Genomic DNA, 22855 nt, shown 5'->3' with positions numbered 1-22855 from the left:
ATTGCCTATCAAAAGCCCCAAAGTGCGCTGGGGACTGTGTGTGTTTATGCGTGTGTATGTGAAAACATTACGAAATGGATTCCCCCATTTGTCATTGTTTTCCATTCTGAGTGATGATAGAAGTCCTAAGTAATGGGATTGGCTTGGCCTGATGGATAGAGCTTCTACTTCGGGAGTAGGCGAATTAAGGAATGAGATACTTGGTAATTGTTGATGCTTACCTTAATATATTGATTTGCTAAGATTTGTATGGTTGAATGATTTGATTGACCTATGGTTCTTATCATATATAATTGATCTGATTTGTTATTGCTTCACTATGAATCATGCACGGCACACTGATAGATATGATTATGACACACGACTCATGTTTTATAAGAATGGCACAGCACCTTGAGCATTGTTGTGAGATGATATTCGTAAGCATGAAAGCATGGCACCATGATCTACTTTCATCTCTGTAGAGTGATAGCCGCAGGTTGTGGACTTGCGGTTTGGTGATCACGGCTGGGGGTTGGTGTCCCGTAATTCTTGTGGAAGTCACTTTTCAATTGTATGTGATGGATCGCATTTTGGCCATATTGTCTGCTAGTATTGGAACTATGTATTGTTGTTGGGCCTTTGGTGCCTTGGACTCTTTTGTAATATTTTGGATCTATCTTATGAAATTTTGAGATTGGGATTGTCTAGTATTTTGTGGGTTGTGTGCTTATTAATTTGGTTTTTATTTCGTGATTGGCTTTGATTTTCATGTTTTCAAAGCGTTGAGCACACTACCACCTGAGTGGCATTCGTCACATGTGGTCACAGTCCTACACCCTATCGCCCTCCAGCGTGTGTGTCAGGGGGTAGGGGTGGGGCTGTGACACATACCCTTGACAAGTCTCTGGGATTACGTAGGCTCCATGCACATAGTTTTAAAAATCAGGCCGCCCGATACCTATAATGTCTAGAAGGCTTGGGTGCATCGCCCAGGCCTAGGCAGCTAAACTAGACGGATATCCCAGGGCGTCCGCCGAGGCTCCCGAGAACCAACCTAGGCGTCCACTTGAACCTGCCTAGGCACCCGTCTAGGGCCTGCACCCCGCCCAGGGGCAGAAATGCCGCTCCTTAAGGTATTTTTGGGTCATTTTTTTAATACTAAAGCAGAAAATTTGTAGGTTTTAAGTTCATTTGAAATCTAAAACCCATTAAATGGTATTTTAGAGAGAGAAAACCCAAAAACAAAAAAATATTTACTAGGCTGTCGAGGTTCTGAGCACTGCCTAGGCACTGGGCGGCCTAGACCCCCCCGACCGCCTAAGTGCCACCTAGCGCTTTTCGAAACACTGCTCATGCCTATTACCTTTTGCTCGTGGTATCGATATTGCCTCCTAGGGGAGGTGACCTCAGATGTCTGGTGGATTATTGAGTGTCCTTTAACACCTTAGGCTAGGCTAGCCTAGCCTACCCAACCTACCCAGCTTACTCAACTTAGTTTGGCTCACCCAACCTAGCCTAGCTTAACATGCCCCAACCCCAGTCTAGTCTAGCATGCTCCAACCTTGTCCTAACTAGCCTAACTTAACCAACCTTAGTCTAGTCTAAGAATCCACCTATTATGGCCACCAAGACTCATCCAAGCACAACTTTTCCGAGCCAAGAGACAAAGCCCAAGGGTCGTAGCTTCCAAGGGAGCACCAACCTAAGGATTGTGAAGATGTCTATTCCAAACCATGCCTACCAAAGGCCTGGGGGATTTTCGCATGCACTTTAAGGCATCTTAATCTAATAGGGAAACCCACCTAGGTGCATCCGACTCCATCCTGGAGAGGTAAGCCTTACCTCGCACATTTCTTTTGTTGGTTCAAACTGCTCCACCTCAATGCCCACCCTTATCCTAGCAAGCACCAGGGTCACCCATGTGTGCACACGCCCATGCACTCTAAGGGGTGCAGCACACACCTCTTTTAAAAAACCTAACTTAAAACTTTGCATCCATGCTTTCCAAATTCTACAAATAATAAAAAAAATTTAGAAAAAAGGAACTCCCCAGGTACGTAGCCAGAATCTCACTTCTGAGGCCAAAAATCCACCCTTGGATTCGTGGCCAGTTGACAATGTAGATAGAGGAAGAATGTTGACAGAGAGAGGAAGATCAAATACTAGAGAAAACCCATGAGAGGTTTAAATGACCCGGAGGCCAGTCCAGTGATTCTACCCTCGGACCGGCTGGGAACTTCTCCTAATGCTTGGGAAACTGCCCCTAAAGCTTTTGGTTCTACCCTACTAGAAAAAGGCCACGAGAGGTTTAATTGACTCGCAGACCGGTCTAGTGATTCTACCCTCGGATTGGCTGGGAACTACCTTAAAGCTTGGCAAACTGCCCCAAAAGCTTGCGGCATTACCCTACTAATCCCTACTAATGAAAAAGCTAAAAAAAAAATTTAAATGTGGTTCGAAGATGGCATCTTTGGAAAAAAGGGCAATTTTGAAAAAATAAAAAAAATGCCGTTTGATTTAGCTTCTAAGTAATTTTTTTCTCAAATTGCCTCATGTCATATTTTAGATAATTATTTTGGGTCCATACATAAATTGTACTTTGATAAATTTCCCTTGCCTGTTTTTTCCCTCAAAGTAATGCAGCTTGACCCGACCTGCACAAAATTCTTGCCAATTTTAAGGGGGAAGAAAACAATTTCATACCAGAACAGATGCAGTGCCATGCTCTCACTAAATTGGCTTGAGCTGAAAAAAGCTAGAGAAAATTACGTCAATATCCATTTTATTTACTATTATTTAAAAATTACTTATACTTTACTGTTATTACATCTATACCTGATTTATTTTGTAGTTCTGAAGTTGCTATCCATATTTTTGATCTTGAAATCAATAAAAAAACTAAATCGGGAGAGATGGTAGTTGGATTTATTTTTTTTCTTTTCCTTGTAAAAGTGCTTACACAAATTGGACCTAGTGCAGTTTTTCACACTAATTGTCAGCCTCTGGTGCGTGATTGCATGAGGAAATTTTCTAACGTGAAAGTATATTAACAAATGTGCCCTAATATTTTGCTTTCATCCCAATGAATAATGAGGAGTGTCAGAGGGCAACTCCAGTTCAGGATATGTCCCGTTCCTTCTTCCCTAGAAAAACCTCCTTCAACACCTGGATCGCGGCTCCAACACACCAACTACCAAACAAAAAAAAAAGAAGGTAGTGTACAAAGTTATGGCATGATAGAAAACACGGCCATATACCCTTCCAATTTCGAGTTTGCTTGTAAATCTACCGGTAAGGAATGCATCCACCCTATTGTTGTCACCTACCATTCCACATTCTTTGCCATGAAGCCAATATCGTACCGGCCACCAAACAAATGTCGTGTGCAGGTCAATATATATTGGCCTCAGCAGCACCAAGAGTGAATAGAGAAGGAAGAGCTTAGAAGATGGTGGCGGAGAGAGTGCAAGGGCTGGCTCTGGCTGGTCTCGACAAGCTGCCCCCCCAATTCATCAGGCCCCTGAACGAGAGGCCGGAAAATAGCAAGGCCCTGACGGGACTCCATGTCCCCACGGTGTCATTTTCTCCGGATTGCAAGCAAGCAGCCAAGGGCAGCGAGGAATGGGGCATCTTCCAATTAACAGATCATGGTATTTCACCAGAACTTTTCCGTCGTCTGAAGGAGGCTGGTGAAGGATTCTTCAGTCTCCCCCAAGAGTACAAAGAGCAATATGCCAATGACTTTGCTGGCGGCGTCTTCGAAGGGTATGGTACCAAGCTTGCGAAGAATCCAGACCAGAAACTGGAGTGGATCGACTACTTCTTCCATTTCATGTGGCCAACATCGAGAGTCAATTACGACAAATGGCCCAAAAGCCCCCTGAATTACAGGTAGGCATCTGAATAGAATCAAAAGGAGAACCAAGTCACAGTCAAAAAACTTATGTTTGGTGCTTTTAATTAAAAGGTAGGAAAAGGTTGATTGTGTTTGTTGTGATTGTATTCAGGGAAGTGACAGAGGAGTACGGGGAAGAAATGAAAAGGGTTGCGGAGGGGGTTCTGGAGGCTCTGTCGGTGGGGTTGGGACTGGAAGCAGGGGCTTTGAAAGAAGCATTGGGTGGTGAGGAGATGTCCTTGGAGATGAAGATAAACCTGTACCCCCCATGCCCACAACCCGAGCTGGCCTTGGGAGTGGAGGCCCACACTGATATGAGCGCCCTCACAATCCTCCTCCCCAACCAAGTACCTGGCCTTCAAGTCATCAAAGATGGGTCCTGGGTGTCTGTGGACTATGTTCCTGATGCCCTTGTTGTGCACGTGGGAGACCAGATTGAGGTAAACTCCAGGACCTATCCATGCGCTTGTCCTTTAATTTTTTTCTTTTTTTTTTTTTTGGATGTTTTGGGCCACTAAATTTAGAGCAAGTAAGTGGTTGCAATCCTAGGATATCGATTCGCTTGTGGAAAAAGTTTAACAAAACTTAAAACTAGATGATAGGAAGTACGAACAGCGTGTTTTTGTTTTGTTGAAACTTAAAACAGGACTAAAAGCAACTTGGAATGAGAGATACTAGGTGTTTAAGCAAGTTATCTTGTGTCTAATCAACGCAAACGATTATTTGGACAAATCATTTTGCTTTTCAGTGAATTATGACAAGTTTGAATGATTTAAATTCAAATTTTAGACATAAAGTTCAGGGTAAACAATCAGAATGCCAAAAAAATGTTTGCCATGGTATTTGCGACGATGCTGCGATTTGCCACAATCATCATGGCCTTACTCCGCCCACTTTGAACTTCCGATTATCTCTGATACGTACCTACTGTTTCAGCCAATCTCACCAGCTCCACTGTGTCTACAGACTATAGATGAAAATTGAATTTCAAGTCTATATAAACCCCCATTTTTTATTGAGCACTTGACCCCTATTTGCTTAAAGAGGCAAAACTCTGCTCACGCGAGTTTTCGTGGTGGTTAGCCAAGTTTTCTCAGTGTTTTTCAAACCAGTTTTGGTTGGAACTTTTTTCCTATGAATCTAATTTAACACCTATCAGTTTCTCATCAAAATGTAGATATACCGTCTAGGGCTGCGTTATCCCCCAATGACTCCAAGAATGTTTCACTAGGCGCAGTTCTGTCATGGAAGTATATTTGTTCCACCCTCGATTGCATCATATGGGCTGAGTGTCTAGGATTAGTACGATATAGTCAAGTGGATTTTGAAGGCCCGGTACTCTTTTTTGTGGGTTTCATGCGGCAAACAAAAGCACTGGCTCGACCATGGCATTGGGTTTTCCACTAGGTTGAGACTATCTTTGTGCCTCTGGGTAGAGTACGTATTGTGGCTCGAAAATTTGGTTTTAACCTTAGGTTTTTAGATTGTAATTTGCGTTTCTCGGTCTGCTAAAAGCTAATTAATTACCATAATCATTGGGCATTTTAAGAAGTTCCTGCAGCCCGTACCTGACGGTGATATTTTAAAGTGACTTATTGATATTACTCCGTTAGCATACTTTTTTTTTAATTTTTTCAAAATTACTTTTTGGTCTGATGATGGAATCATCGGTTTGAATTTTTATTTTTTTTAGCTTTTTCGTTAGTAGGGCAGTGCTCCAAGCTTTAGGGCAGTGTCGTAATAAATAAAAATCTAAAACAAAAAAGATAATTAAAATTTGGTACGAGGATATTCTAAGATCGAGGGGCAATTTTGAAAAAAATATAAAAAAGTGGGTTGGTTGACCTTCTTTGTAATTTCTACCAATAAATACTGCAATTCATTTTTTTAGAATTCATTTTTTTAGAAAAATTTTAAAGTCTGTATATAAATCTTTCAAACAACATGTTTAATGTTCACAGCTAGGTTTGCGTTTAGCTTAAGGGGCCGTTTGGATCCATGTAAAAAGATTGCCTCAAAAAATCTTCTTTGAAATATATTTTAAGAACAATATTTTCGATAAAATAGATATTAGTTGTTTGGATGGTACATGGATGCATGACATTTTCATGGTTTTTTTTTTTTTACTTTATTTGTTAAATATTATTTATTTTAATATTCATTATAATGTCACTTTTTTATTCAAAAATTCTTTAAGTAGTTTCTTTCTCTAAAATTTAATATAGTTTCTCTCTTTAAAATTTTAATATACTTTCTCTCTATAAAACTTAAAATTTGATGTAGTTTCTCTCTCTAAAATTTAGATGTAGTTTATCTCTCTAAAAATTTTCAATTAATTTATCTCTCTAAAATAAAAAATTTGAGATAGTTTCTCTCTAAAAATTTTGATATAATTTTTTTTTCTAAAAATTTTGAAATATTTTCTCTCTCTAAAATCAGTTAGGTACTTGCTCTCTCTAAAGCTTAATATTGGAGATGGTTGCTCTCTCTAAACTTTGATGTAGTTTTTCTCTATAAAATTTTAAGATAATTTCTCTCTCCAGAGCATAAAATTTGAGATAGTTTCTCTTTCTAAATATTTTTAGTGTTTTCTCTTTTGAAAAATTAAAATTAGAGATAAATTCTCTCTCTAAACAATTTGAGATAGTTTCTCTCTCTAAGACTTATAAATTGAGATAGCTTCCCTCCTTGAAAATTTTGTGATAGTTTCTCTCTCTAAATATTTTTGAAGTACTCTCTTTTTCTAAAATTTAAAATTTGAGATAGTTTTTCTCCTAAAAATTTGAGATAGTTTATCTCTCTAAAACATAAAATTTGAGGTAGTTTATCAGTCTAAATATTTTAAAATAGTTTCTCTCCCTAAATATTTCTAGGGCCTCTCTCTCTCTCTAAAACTTAAGATTTAGGATAGTCTCTTAAAAAAAATTAAGTACTTTATCTCTCTAGAACTTAAAATATTATATAGTTTCTCTCTCTAAGACTTAAATTATGAAATGGCTTCTCTCCCAAAAAATTTTGAGATAGTTTCTCTCTCTAAAATTTCTAGATACTTTCTCTTTATAAAACTTAAAATTTGAGATAGTTTCCCTCTCTATAGTTTTTTGGTACTTTCTCTTTATAAAAATTATACTTTCAGATAGTTTCTCTCTCAATAATTTTCAGGTCCTTTCTCTTTATAAAACTTAATAGTTGAGATAGTTTATCTCTCTAAATATTTGTCATATGGTTTCTCTTATTATTACTTAAATTTTGATTTTTTTTCTTTTCAACATTAACACAACATTTCCATTAAAAGAGCTACAAAATACAAAACATGCAGGAAGTAAAGAAGATGAAGAATTACAAAAAATTGACAATCAAAGAAATGTGGTTTGCTCTTTCTTTGGCTAAGGCATCTGCCTTCTCATTCGCTCACGAAAGCAATGATACAAATTGGCATTGATCAAAGAAAGGATGTTCCTAATCTCATGAAATAATACTTTAAAGCTTGATGGAACATTGAATTCTTCATAGCTCCAAGCTATGACATTTGTCGAATCTCCTTCAATAATTATTTGCCCTTTCCACCGTGAAAGAAGTTTCAAACCCTCCAGGAGACCTCTAGCCTACGCTTTATTTGCAGTAGCAATACCACATGGACTTAAATATGAGCAAAAAACATGACCCAAATGATTTCTAATCAACACACCATATCCAGCTGCTCTTAGATTTCCAAAGCTATTGTCATCAAAGTTCAATTTGATTGAGTACGGAGGAGGTGGGGACCAAACAATAGCTTTTCGACTAGATTTCGCGACTGCTAAGGGGTAGTTAATGATAAAACTCTTTGGTGTAGAGCCACTATCTTTGTGAGAGGTAAACCAATCTATTGTTGAGGCTAAAATGTTAGATTTTAACATAGAAAAATCAGTAGAGATTCCTTCAAACACTCTTTGATTTCTCTCCTTTCACATACCCCAAAGGACACTTACCCAGAAAGAATGCTAAAATATATTATCCACCTTTGGATTACCAGGGAATAATCATTGAGTGAGAAGCAGTCTACAGACTTTTGGAATTGGAATGGATAAGTTAAAACATTGTCGAACCCAATTCCAAAGATCATAAATGAAATGGCAGTAGAGGAATAAATGTTATGTCGTATCAGTTACTAGTTTTGCACAAAAGACAAACATTGGGTATAATGAACCCTCTCTTCCTTAAGTTATCCACAATGGTCAGCTTTTCCTTACAAAATATCCATAGAAACAACTGAACTTTAAGTGAAACATGAAGTTTCTTTATTTAGGAAAGTACAAAATCGTGCTATTTATATCGATTGTAGAAGATATGAACATATGCAGACTTAATCAAAAAATCACCTGAGGTAGTAAGGTCCCAAATCACATCATCATGTAGAATAGGGAAAAGCTGAGCATTGTTTAACATGTCCAACAAGGTTTGACACTTATGGATAAAATTATCGGTTATTCTCCTGTGCCTGCAATGAATAGACCAAACAATGTTCGTATGAGCATCCCCACTAGCCTCTTTTACCATAGCTAGTGGGTTTGAGACTTAAGAGAACACCTCAGGGAAAAGGTATATAAGAGGGTAGTCATCAAACCATTTATCGTACCAGAAAAGTGTAGATTCCTCATTACGCACTACTTATTGAAAATGACGAAGATATATAGGTCTCTCAAGGTCAATCCCCTTCAAATATGGTAAAGAGTGGCTTTATTCCTTGGACTATGTATAATACCATAAACCTTCTCGATCCCATATTTTTCTTTCAAAATTTCTACCCAAAATAACTCTTGGTGGATATGTGCTCTTCGCCACCATTTTAAGAGTAATGCAAAGTTCATGTTCTTCAATTTATGAAATCCCAAACCACCATCTTTTATAGGTGCGCACACCGTAGCTCAACAAACCAAATGAAGCCCCTTCTTTTTTTTCATTATCTCCCCACAAAACGTTCCTCATAAGCCTCTCTAGAATGCTAACAATCTGCGTAGGCAATCAAAATAAAAGCATATAGTAGACCAGAAGGTTAGATAGAGTAGATTTGATAAGTGTATATCAACCTCCTAGAGACAAAGTCTTTGCCTTCCACAAATATAATTTCTTATTGGATCTCTCTCCCACTGGATCCCAAATAGATTTTGAGGGCCTCGAATTCACCAAAGGGATACCCAAATATTTGCAAGGAATATTCTCAACACCACATCCTAGTAGTCCAGCCATCCTTGACACTATGTTTTGAGGACATCCAATTCTGATCAACTTGGTTTAGAGATATTTACTTTCAACCCAGTTGCAATTTCAACACTCTTTAGAAATATCCATAATCTACTAATTTCCATTGCATTTGGATCGCAAAAAATTATGGTACCATCTGCAAACTGTAAGTGTGATATAATCACACCATTGTTCCCAACCTCAATGCCTAAAATAAGATACTGTGAAAATACATCTCTTAGCATAACACTGAAACTTTCTGCCACCAATGTATACAATAAAAGTGATAGGGGATCTCCTTGTCTGAGGCCCCCAGAACTCCTAAAGAAACCAGTTGTCTTACCATTCATGAGCATTGAGAAGCGAGAAGATGAAAGACAACCCTCAATCCGTATACTCTATCTCTATCTAAAACCCATGCTTCCCATGATACTTTAAAGCACGTCCTAATCCACCTTATCATAGGCTTTTTCAAAATCTATCTTACAAAGAAGACCTGGTTTTTTTTCTTTGATCCTGAAATGAATACATTCTTTAGCTACTAAAATGCTATCCATAATTTGTTTATATTTAAGGAAAGCAGATTGAGGATTACAAATAACCAAGTGGATCACCTTCGTAATCTATTGGCAAATATCTTTGCAATGATTTTATAAAGACTACCCAATAAGCTAATGGGGCAGATGTCTTACACATCCTCTATTACTTCTTTGGAATAAGGGCAATGAAGGTAGAATTCATTGCCACATTAATTCTACCTATCCAATAGAATTGCTCCATCAATTGAATCATGTCGTCTTTCAGGAGATCTCCAAATGTTTGAAAGAAGGCTAAGGGAAAACCATCAGGTCCCGGGGTTCTATCTCTCCCATGACAAAAAACTGCCTCTTTAATTTCTTGATCTAAAATTTGAGAGTTTCTCTCTTTAAAAAATTTGAGCTATTTTCTCTCGAAATTTTTTAAAATATCTTCTCTCTCTAACACTTAAAATTTGAAATAGTTTCTCTTTCTAAAATTCTGGAGGTAGGTTCTCTCTATTGGTTTTCGGTACTTCTCTCTATAAAATTTGATATAGTTTCTCTTTAAAAAAAATTTTAAAAAAAAATACTTAAATTTTCAAATAGTTTCTCTCCTAATAATATTTTGAAATAATTTCTCAAAAAAATTTAAAGTATTTTCTCCCTCTAAATCTTAAAATCAAGAATAGTTTCTTTCTCTTAAATTTGAAGACAATTTCTCTATCTAAAATATAAAATTTCAGGTAGTTTCTCTCTCTAATTTATGATGGTGTTTTTGTGGAATTAATTGTATTTTACAAAGTGGACGTCTCCATAACAGGGAAATCTCACTAGAAATCAATTTCAAAAGGTAAAGGCAACGCTAAAGATTTCTTTATTTTTGGTTTGAAATAAGAAAAATAACTAAAGGTAGAAATACTTTTCAATCTCAAATTTTGGATCCAAACCCTAAGAAGGCACCATCTCCACTAAAAAGACCTTTTTGAAAATATATTTACAAGTATCCTAAATCTCTTTCTCTCGTGCATATTCTTTCTCCCTCTCAAGTAAAACCAAAACTCTGGCTCTCTCCCTAACAACAAATAGGCTCTCTCATTCTCTTTTTGTTTTTGTTTTTTTAGTCATCCTCATTTTTCTCTCTCTCTACCCACAATGATGATCCTAATAGTTTCTCTATCTAAATAAAGTCAATTGATACTAGTTTCATTTTTGGAAAACGCCAATCCTACTACTTAGTGTTCAAAAAATCGACTTGGCCAAAATACTCTAGCCCTAGCCATGGTTATTTACTCGGGCGAGTCCGAATAACTCTCTCGAGTCAAGTATATTTAAAAAAAAAGAAAAAAAAAAACATAATATGTATATTGTTTGCGAGATTTAATATTAAATACTAATGGTATGCTGGTTATGCTTTGGGACATTGGCGGCCTCAATAATAGTGGTTGTAGGTTCAATTCTTAATGGCCTGCGAAAAATAATAACCAGAGAGACTTGACAACTTATTTTAATATTAAATACTAATGGTATGTTGGTTATGCTTTGGGACATTGGCGGCCTCTGTAATAGTGGTTGTAGGTCCAATTCTTAATGACCTGCAAAAAATAATAACCAGAGAGACTTGACAACTTATTTTAATGTTAAATACTAATGGTATGTTGGTTATACTTTGGGACATTGGCGGCCTCTGTAATAGTGGTTGTAGGTTCATAGGTTCAATTCCATTGGTTATGCTTTGGGACATTGGCGGCCTTTGAAATAGTGGTTGTAGGTTCATAGGTTCAATTCCTGATGGTCTGCGAAAAATAATAACCAGAGAGACTTGACAACTTATGTATCTTGAATGTGACATATAAATATAAATATAAATACAGCAAGCAAACTCTTACGTGAAAACAACATATGTGGCTTAATTGTGACATATAAATATAAGTTATAAAGTTGTTTTACAACCAACTCACTATACAAAATCTCAAACTCTTGCGCGAAAACAATAACGAGAGAGACTTGACAACATATGTGACTTAAATATAATATATAGATATAAAGGCATGCTTTTTTTGCTTCCCCATATATTTTTTATATTTTCCCTTATCCAACTATTCATTCTGAATGGAGGACTAAGATTGCCTCAATCACAATATCACGTCTCTACACTATTTTATTTTTATTTTTTTTCTATAAACTATTTTGACACCAAATTTTTGTCGTCCAATCCCCTATTAAACTCGCACTAGCAAAAAATATAAAAAAAATATTTCCAATAAAATAAAATAATAAAAAAACCTCTAAAATTTTCAAGGGGTATTTTGGTCATTATATTTTATAGAAAAATTATTTTTAATATTTTTTATAGGTGCGCCCGAATGAGAAAATGGCACATACCAAATTTCATACTAATAGAATTTGTATAAAAAAATAAATATAAAATACTTTGAGAAATCTGATCTAAGATCAAACGGTAAGTGGCTCTCTTGATCAAAATTGGACGCCTGGATGGTAGGAGGAGCATAGATTTTCTATATTGTCGGGGAAGTAAAAAAAAATTATCCTAAAAATTTGGTACGTGCTATCTTCTTATTCAGGCTCACCTATAAAAAATATTAAAAATAATTTTTTGATAAAATAAAATGACCAAAATACCCTTGAAGGGGTATTTTTGTCATTTTATTTTATTGAAAATATTTTTTTTTATATGTTTTGCTAGTGCAAATTTAATAGAGGATTGGATGTACAAAATTAAAAATATTTTATAGAAAAACATTTAAAAATAAAATAGCATAGAAACATGACATTGTGATTGAGGCAATCTTAGTTAGCCCTTCATTCAGAATGGACAGTCGGATAAGGGGAAGTATATAAGTTTTTTGTTGTAGAAAAAACATAGAAAACGCACCCAAATATAAATATAGTTTATAAAGTTGATGTAAAACCAAGTCGTTTAGCGTAATGAAGGGTTGCTTTATTGACTAAGAGCGAGGCAAATCGGGAAGTAGACGTATGGAGCCTCTAGCTTTAAGGAAGGACAGTTTCGCCGAGGCAATATTAGCATAGGAGAACATCCGTTTCAATTGATAGAGATTCGTGATCATTAGCCATGATCAAATGGTTCTAGCAAGATTTACCATGCTTATTACCGAAGGTTATTTATCAAATATTGAATTTAAGACTTAACGTTCCGGAAAAGAAAAATATTGAGTTTAAAAGTACCCTAAAGCCAGCATTCACTTTACTTGATTCACGAGTCAACATCGCAACGGATGGGCCCACACTATTCTAGAGAGAAAGAGATAGAGAGAGAGAGGGGGTAGAGATAACGAGGGAGCTTGGGGAGAAAAAGAGAGGGGGGTAGGTAAAGAAAGAGAGAGGGTGGGTAGAGAAAGGGAGTTTGGGTCGAGAGAGAGAGAAAAAAGGCGGGTAGAGAGAATAGTTTGGGTACAGAAAGAGAGGGCGAGTAGAGAGAGAGGGAGTTTGGGTAATAAAAGAGAGGGCAGGTAGAGGAAGAAAGGTAAAAGAAATTTTAGTTTTTAGTTTCTCTACTTTTGACTAAAGGTTAATACAAGAAGAAACAGTGTTGGGTCTAGGGTGTAATACTAAAAGCATTGGGATAAGGATGTCTTCAAAATTTATTTTGGGGGGCATTTATAACTATACGTATTGTTTTGGGTAAATAATAATGCTTAGAGCTCCAGGTAATTAGTTGTTTATTACTCATCAAATATGTCATAATATAATGTTCACTCTCTCTATGGCATATAAACGGTTAGATCCTTTTTTTATTTACATACAGACCCTAAAATTGTTTCTAAAATATAAAATGCTTATAGGTAATAATCACAAAGAAGGTCTGTTAGCTATTTTTTTTATTTTATTCAAAAATTTCCTTTTAGTCTGAGGATGGAATCCTTTGATTTTATTTTTTACCTTTTTCGTTAGTAGGGTAGTGCTCCATGCATTAAGGGAGTGTCCTACTAAAAAAAAGGGGGCTGGCTGATATTCTATGTAATTTCTACCTATAAATATTGCATTTCATTTTTTGTAGAAAAATTTTAGGGTCCGTATGTAATCATTCGAACAACACATTTAATGTTGACAGCTAGGTTCGCGATCGGCTTAAGGGGCCGTTTGGATCCATGGAAAAAGATTGCCTCAAAAAAATATTTTTTCATTAAAATATATTTTAAGAAAAATAATTTCTATAAAATAGATATTAGTTGTTTGGATGGTACATGGATGCATGACATTATCATGGCTTTTTTTTTTTACTTTATTTGGTAAATATATTTATTGTTGTATTCATTATAATGTCACTTTTTTCATTCAAATTTTTTTCAAGTAGTTTCTTTCTCTAAAATTTAATATAGTTTATTTCTCTAAAATTTAGATGTAGTTTCTCTCTCTAAAAAATTTCAAATAATTTATCTCTCTAAAACATAAAATTTGAGATAGTTTTTCTGTGAAAATTTTGATGCAATTTCTTTCTCTAAATTTTTTTAAATATTTTCTCTCTCTAAAATCGGTTAGGTACTTGCTCTCTCTAAAGCGTAATATTTGAGATAGTTTCTGTCTCTAAAATTTGATGTAGTTTCTCTCTCTAAAAGATAATTTCTCTCTCCAGAACTTAAAATTTGAGATAGTTTCTCTTTCTAAAAATTTTCAGTGTCTTCTCTCTTGAAGACTTAAAATTTGAGATTATTTCTCTCTCTGTGACTTACAATTTAAGATAGCTTCTCTCTTTGAAAATTTTGTGATAGTTTCTCTCTAAAAATTTTTGAAATACTCTCATTTTTAAAATTTAAAATTTGAGATAGTTTTTTTCTCTAAAAATTTGAGATAATTTCTCTCTCTAAAACTTAAAATTTGAAGTAGTTTCTCTCTCTAAAATTTTTGAGATCGTTTCTCTGCCTAAAATTTTTTTGGGCCTCTCTCTCTCTAAAACTTAAGACTTGAGATGGTTTTTCTTAAAAAAATAATTACGTACTTTATCTTCACTAGAACTTAAAATATTAGATAGTTTCTCTCTCTAAGACTTAAAATTTGAGATAGCTTCCTTCTCTGTAAATTTTGATATAGTTTCTCTCTCTATAATTAGTTTCTCTCTCTATAATTTCTAAGTACTTTCTCTTTATAAAACTTAAAATTTGAGATAGTTTCCCTCTTTATAGTTTTTTGGTACTTCTCTTTATAAAATTTAAACTTTCAAATAGTTTCTCTCTCTCAATAATTTTCAAGTACTTTCTCTTTATAAAACTTAATATTTGAGATAGTTTATCTTTCTATAAATTTTGTCATGGTTTCTTTTACTATTACTTAAATTTTTATTTTTTTTCTTTTACTATTACTTAAATCAAAAAAGAGTTACAAAATACATGACATACAGGAAATAAAGAAGATGAATTACAAAAAAATTGACAATCAGAGAAGTGCAGTTTACTCTTTCTTTGGCTAAGGCATCTGCCTCCTCATTCGGCTCACGAATGCAATGATACAAATTGACATTGATAAAAGCAATGATGATCCTAATCTCATGAAATAATACTTTAAGGCTCGATGGAACATTGAATTCTTCATAGCTCCATGCTATGACATTTGTCGAATCTCTTTCAATAATCTTTTGCCCTTCCCACCGTGAAAGAAGTTTCAAACCCTCTAGGAGACCTCTAGTCTCCACTTCATTTGCAGTAGGAATACCACACGGACCTAAATATGAGCAGAAAACATGACCCAAATGATTTCTAATCAATACACCATATCCAACTGCTCTTAGATTGCCAAAGGTATTGTCATCAAAGTTCAATTTGGTTGAGTATAGAGGAAGTGGAGACCAAACAACAGCTCTTCGACTAGATCACATGTTGCTCAAAATCGCAACTGCTAAGGGGTAGTTAATGATAAGTCTCTTTGGTGTAGAGCCACTATCTTTGTGAGAGGAAAAGGAATATGTTGTTGAGGCTAAAATGTTAGATTTTAACATAGAAAAATCAGTAGAGATTCTTTCAAACACTCTTCGATTTCTCTCCTTCCACATACCCCAAAGGACACTTACTCAGACAGAATGCCAAATATATTATCCTCCTTTGGAATACCAAGGGATAACCATTGAGTGATAAGCAACCTGCAAAATTTTGGAATTGGAATGGATAAGTTAAAATATTGTCAAACCCAATTTCAATGATAAAAAATGAAAAGGCAATAGAGGAATAAATGTTATGTCGTATCAGTCGCTAGCTTTGCACAAAATGCAGTCCAGCCATCCTTGACACTATGTTTTGAGGACATCCAATTCTGATCAACTTGGTTTTAGAGAGATTTACTTTCAGCCCAATTGCGATTTCAACACTTTAGAAATATCCACATTCTACTGGTTTCCATTACATTTGGGTTGCAAATCATTATGGTGTTATTTGCATTTTGTAAGTGTGATACAGTCACACCATTGTTCCCAACCATAATGCCTGAAATAAGACCCTGTGAATATACATCTCTTAGCATAAAACTGAAACTTTCTGCCACCAATATATATAAAAAAAGTTATAGGGGATCTCCTTGTCTGAGGCCTCTAGAACTCCTAAAGAAACTAGTTGCCTTACCATTCATGAGTATTGAGAAGTGAGAAGATGAAAAACACCCCTCAATCCATATCCTTTATCTCTATCTAAAACGCATGCTGCCCATGATACTTTGAAGCACTTTCTAATCCACCTTATCATAGGATTTTTCAAAATCTATTTTACAAAGAAGACCCGGTTTCTTCTCCTTGATCCTGAAATGAATACATTCTTGAGCTACTAGAATGCTATCCATAATTTTTCGGTCTTTTAGGAAAGCAAATTGAGGACCTCAAATAACCAAGTGGATCACCTTTCGTAAATCTATTGGCAAGTGTCTTTAAAATGATTTTATAAAGACTACCCAATAAGCTGACGGGCAGATGTCTTACACATCCTCAATTACCTTTTTCTTTGGAATAAGGGTAATGAAGGTGGAATTTATTGCCACATTAATTCTACCACTCAAATAGAATTCCTCCAACAATTGAATCAAGTCGTCGTTCAGGAGATCTCAAAATATTTGAAAGAAGGCTAAGGGAAAGCCATCAAGTCCCGGGGTTCTGTCTCTCCCAAGACCAAAAACTGCGTCATTAATTTCTTGACCCAAATTTTGAGAGTTTCTCTCTTTAAAATTTTTGAGATATTTTCTCTCAATTTTTTTTTAAATATTTTCTCTCTCTAAAAATTAAATTTTGAAATAGTTTTTTTTTATAAATGTTTTTTGGTAGGTTCTCTCTATAGGTTTTTTGGTACTTCGCTCCCTTAAATTTAATCTCTCTTGTCTACATTCATTCTCCCTCTCTAGTAAAACCCAAACTCTGACTCTCTCCGTAACGACAAACCGGCTCTCTCATTCTATTTCTTTCTTTCTTTCTTTTTACAACGTGATCCCCATTTTTCTCTCTCTCTACCCACAAAGTTGATCCTAATAGTTTCTCTCTCTAAATAAAGTCAATTGATACTAGTGTCACTATTGGAAAAGCCAATCCTACTACTCAGTGTTCAAAAAATCGACTCGGCCAATATATTTGGGCCCTGGCCGAGACTATTTACTCGGGTGAGTCTGAATAACTCACCCGAGTCCAGTGCATTTTTTAAAAAACTAAAATAAAGAAAAAAACATAATATGTATGTTTCGTATGAAGTTTATTAATATTAAATACTAATGATGTGTTGGTTATTTTTCGGGACATTGGCGGCCTCCATAATGGAGGGTTTTTAGGTTCAATTCCGCATGTCCTAATAATGTTTTTAAAGCTCCTTTGAATAAAAAAAAGGCAAGTGTTTATAAAACGCAAAAGTAGTAACCAGACGACATACAAATATAACTATAAATACTGTTTATAAAGTTGTTGTACAACTAGCAAACTCTTCCATGAGAACAACTTATGGGGCTTAAATGTGACATATAAATATAATTTATAAAGCTGTTTTACAACCAACTCACTATACAAAATCTACAAACTCTTACGTGCAAACAATAACCAGAGAGACTTGACAACTTATGTAACTTAAATGTGACATATAAATATAAGGTCAAGCTTTCTACGTTTTCTTTACAGCATAAAACTTTTATATTTCTCCTTATCCAACCGTCCATTCTGAATGGATGGCTATGATTGCCCCAGTCACAATGTCACGTCTCTACACTATTTTATTTTGAATTTTTTTCTACAAACTATTTTGGAATCAAATTTTGGTCGTCTAATCCCCTATTAACTTTCACTACCAAAAAATATAAAAACAATATTTTCAATAAAATAAAATGACCAAAATACCCTTGAAAGCTTCAAGAGGCATTTTGGTCATTATATTTTATCGAAAAATTAATTTTAATATTTTTGATAAGTGCGCCCAAATGAGAAGATAGCACATACCAAATTTCATATTCATACAATTTCTACAAAAAAAAATTAAAATAAAATACCTTGAGACATCGGAACTAAGATCAAACGGTGAGTGGCTCTCTTGCTCAAAATTGGACGGCTGGATGGTAGGAGAAGCATAGATCTTCTATGTTGTAGGGGTAGTATAGAAACCATTCCCTAAAAATTTGGTATGTGCCATCTTCTCATTCGGGGTACCTATAAAAAATATTAAAAATAATTTTTCGGTAAAATATAGTGATCAAAATAGCCCTTGAAAATTTCAAGGGTATTTTTGTCATTTTATTTTATTGGAAATATTTTTTTATATTTTTCGTTAGAGCGAGGTTAATAGACTATTGGATGTACAAAATTCAAAATCGTTTATAAAAAAAGTTTTAAAATAAAAAAATGTTGAAAGGTGACATTGTGATTGAGGCAATCTTAACCCTCCATTCAGAATAAACGGTTGGATAAGTGTATATAAGTTTTATGTTGTAGGGAAAGCATAGAAAGCTTGCCCAAATATAAATATAGTTTATAAAGTTGTACAACCAACTCGCTTTAACTTGGAGGGAGGACGAGTTACTCGACCGAGTCCGAGTGGCCTCGGCCGAGCATCAAAACCATGCTAGTACTATAGTTACATACCCAGACGCCATTTTTCTTCCCCCAAAGCGCTTCGTCACAAACACAAATTGTTTGTCTTCTCCCAAAGGTTTCCCTTTATCTCCTTCTCCTTAATGAATCCTACTGCTCGCTGTTTGCACAAATCCTACTCTCTTTCCCCAAAGCGTATGCCCTTTTACTCTCTTTGTTCATACATTCAATCTACTACTCTCGCTCTCTCCACGCATACAATCCTGCTATACTCTCTTTTAGTGCATTGCCTACTCTCATTGCACAAAACCAACCCTACTTGTATCCCTATGTCTCTAAATAAATACAATAATATGAGTCTTCTCTTTACACCAAACAAATAATTATATTAATCTCTCTCGAAGTGGAAATTATTTCTCTCCCCAGAAAGCTCTCTCTAGATATTGGGTCGGCTGGGCCATTGCCAACCCTATTTATGGGTGTGAGTAAGAGAGCAAATTTTATATGCATGACTATTTTATAGTTTATATGTTAGTGTTATAAAACAGCCAAGTTGCCCCGAGTTAAGTGTACAACTCAGGGTCCATAAAAATAGTTTTTGAAAAAATTCTAAAAATAAGTAGGAAAGACCGGATTGTTGTATAATTTTTCTATATATAATTTGGATTTTTTTTTAATTATGGGCTAACGTTTTTTTATGATATTATGTATTTTTAAATTTTCTGTGTTTGGATTTTTTAAAATGTTCCCAATGATAAATGATTTTTTTAAAGGGTGCGGTTTCTATAAGGTTGCAACCTTAAACAATCCAAACAAGGCGCACCTCCAAATTTGATCATAATAAATAATTTTGGTGTAAAATATTCTTAAGATTATCTGAAAATCTATTTTTATATCTAATTAGTATATTTTAAATTCTAAAAATGGTTGAAATCATATATCTATAAACATATGAAAATCTTGAAAACGGACGGTCTAGATAATGTGCTGCAAGATGCACTATTTTTTGGACTCAAAATATTATAATTTTTTTTTCCATATTCATACGTCTCAATGTCGAGATGATCAATTATAGGGTTTTTCGACCTAAAAACAATCCTATCCAATGGATTTTTTAAGTGCATATTTAATTCTACATTTTCAGACCTTTGTTGCATTTGGTTTTACTTAACTTTTAGACCTTTGTTGTATTTTTCTATATTTTTCCATTTTTTGGTATAATTTAAAATTTTTTAGAGCTTTTGGACTCGTACGGTTCTTGAGTGAGTCCTAAGTCGCCTTGGGCCAAGACCAAGTACCTGGCTCGAGGTTAGTTTATGAACAGTGTTTTATGTGATGGTTGCGGTTACGTGTGAGTTTAATGAACCCCGGTTTATGTAATGGGTGTGTGTAGCACGAGGCGAAGGCTTCACAGTAAAAAAAAATACAGCCACACCTATCGTAAAATGGCAATTCGGGCACCAGAACCTCATGACGGCCTTGGATTTACTTTATCTGATTTTGAAACTTTAACCTTCAAATATAGTATAGCACACACTTGCAAATGAGCAAATCCAGGTAATGTGCCACAAGATTTAATATTTATGGGGCTTGAAATTTATTTCTTTTCTTCATATCCCAGAGGTTTTATTTTGTGTTAAAGTGTAATTTTCGCCGTGGTTTTGAGGTGTGACTTTACGTTTTTTATTATAAAATCCTGGCCATATAAAAACATTTCCCATAAAAATACATATATGTAAGATGTATTATACCGGTTTTACAGTTTTGTTAGAGATTATATGTCCTTAACAATTGGGTCCAAAAATCCATTTCAAAAATAGATTTTTTAAGAGGGCACTCATTTCTACAAGAGTAATAGAAACCGTGTCCTTAACAAAATCAAAGTAATCATAAGTAGCAAGTAATCCACCAAAATAAAATTAATGTAAGGGTATGACACCCCATTTTTCTCAAGAATTTTAATGCTGTCAGTGCCTGACTCAATTATAATAATTCCACGTCCAATTTTTTTCAAGAACTTTAATGCTTTCAATGCGTGCCTCAATTACAATATTTCCACGTCGACTAGTTAAGTCTCTTTGTTGGGGTTGCAATTGCTTGCATTTAAACCAACTGTTAAAGCTTTCATGAACTATTTAACTTCGAAACTCAAAATTTTAAAAATTTAAAATAATGCTTTTATGAAGAAAACATTTGTACCATTGGTTTCAACTATTTGTAGATGGACCGCCCATTTAGATCCATCTTTAAAGTGAATGTTTTAAACCTTGGGGCCACAAATATAGAAATGTGTCCCACGACTCATGAAACAATTTTTAAAGGAATGCCCAAAGGACGAAATATCTTGAAACTTGACTTCAAAATTCGGCCTCCATCAACTAAACCATGTTTGGGAGAAGTGTAGCTCCCTTTGTGCATCATCAATTAAACTATGTTAAAGTAGAAGCGGAACATCGTTATTAGGCCCAAGCAAAGCTTATATTGGAAGGGCAGTCCATTTTCTTAAGGGATAGTGTATTGTAAGACTATTCACTTTTGGTATTTACAATATTGGGCATTGGAATATGAAATCAGACAGATTGAAATGGGAAACAACATTCGAGCAATTTTATTTTACAGTTTGTGTGAAGTTGACACATCCCCAACAATTGATTTCACATTTAATAGGCAATAATAAATACGGATGGTATACAATGAGACAATTTGTCTTTAAGATATGGAGATCACAATTACTTACAACCATCCAATGTGAAATTTGATAATTTGGGTGTATCACAAAGTCCGTGAAAATTTCTTTTGAACATTGAGCTTGGTTAATGAAATAAATGCAGCCACTCAATTTCACATCCAATGGTCAAAATTAATTGTGACTATGTCATTATAACTTTTTTTTTTTTGAGTAAATAATCTCATTATATATTTTCCTAATAAATAGGACTTTCTTATACCAAAAGTAGATGGTCTCATTATATACATTTCTTAAGTTCATGAAGCGCTATATACATTTCTTAAGTTCATGAAGCGCTATGCTGGAATAAATGAAGTTGTGGCTTCTAAGCTCGCCCCTTGATTGATACCTAAGTGTCTACAATTGTAGGCCAAGGATCAATAATGGCAACTGTCGTCAATTTTTTTTTTCTTTCTTCGTTTTTCTAATAGCAGATAATATTAAAATAAAAAATAAAAATAAAAAGAGTTCTCGACATGCAGCATAGTTTTCCAGCAAATTTCTTCCCATCAATCAGTAACCTTATGGACATAGTTAGAACTCCCAAAGGAAGATCCATTCATTCAAGTTTGCTCGATTTGTGTTGAAGGTGTTGAGCAATGGAAGATACAAAAGCGTTCTCCACAGGAGCTTGGTGAGCAAGGACGAAACACGTATGTCATGGGCAGTGTTTTTCGTGCCTCCACCGGACAAAATCATTGGGCCTCTTCCCCACCTCCTAAACGAGACTAATCCACCATTGTTTTCAACTAAAACCTTCAAGGACTTCCAGCATCGTAAGATCAACAAGCTTTCTCAATAAGAGCGCGCTCTCTTCTTGTGTTTGCTACGGGACCAATAATTATCCCTTTATGGTTTGACGCTTGGGATCCTTTCTCAGTATTTCCTTTGTAGGACTTTTATAAGAACACCGATATAGTTGTTGGGTGTCTTAAGGGTTGAGAAATAAATATTGATATTAGGGCAGTGGTTTCATGTATTGGTTGTATCACAATATTATCTCATGACTCTTCTAGAAAATCATGTTTGTGGTATTTGTATGACACAAAATTTTGCATACACACTCTCTTCATCTCAATAATGAATAAAAAAAAAAACATTCAATTTCAAACCTAGATATGGTCAAAATGAGTCCCTCCAAAAACGAATCTAAATTATTAATTTAGTGAATTTCAAGATCTTAGCCTTTATAAACTCAAAATCATTTTTTTTCTTTTTTCACATTGTTCATCTAATGATAATAAAGCCATCCAAAAAAATTAGAAATGAAAAAATCCTTCTAAGGCCTAGATCTAAACATCTCACCAAAATGAACGACTAATTTTTATTGGGCTAAAAAAATACTTTATGAGTTGTGTTTTCAATTATTTATTTATTTATTATTTATTATTGTTCATTTAAATAAAACGTATTTCAAAATTTGGATCAAACAAATGGCTATATATCATATTACTCTACAACCATTATATAAAATCATTGCCCTTGATATTGATATT

At 34.7% G+C, this 22855-nt stretch overlaps 1 protein-coding gene across 1 annotated transcript; it reads left to right on the top strand.

The window, feature by feature from the left end:
* Positions 1 to 3405: 3405 nt before the first annotated feature.
* LOC18425281 (flavonol synthase/flavanone 3-hydroxylase) lies at positions 3406 to 22379 on the top strand. The gene is made up of 3 exons (XM_011631006.3): positions 3406 to 3873; positions 3990 to 4317; positions 21949 to 22379. The coding sequence occupies exons 1-3, from the start codon at positions 3431 to 3433 to the stop codon at positions 22159 to 22161; spliced, it is 984 nt and encodes a 327-aa protein (XP_011629308.1). The 5' UTR covers positions 3406 to 3430; the 3' UTR covers positions 22162 to 22379.
* The last annotated feature ends 476 nt before the right edge of the window (positions 22380 to 22855 follow it).

The sequence above is a fragment of the Amborella trichopoda genome, chromosome 4 (genome assembly GCF_054954075.1).
Source record: "Amborella trichopoda isolate Santa Cruz 75 chromosome 4, AtrichopodaSantaCruz75HAP2 v2.0, whole genome shotgun sequence".
Classification (NCBI taxonomy): Eukaryota; Viridiplantae; Streptophyta; class Magnoliopsida; order Amborellales; family Amborellaceae; genus Amborella; species Amborella trichopoda.
Note: the sequence above shows the minus strand (reverse complement) of the source record. Positions and strands in the feature narration are given on the sequence as shown.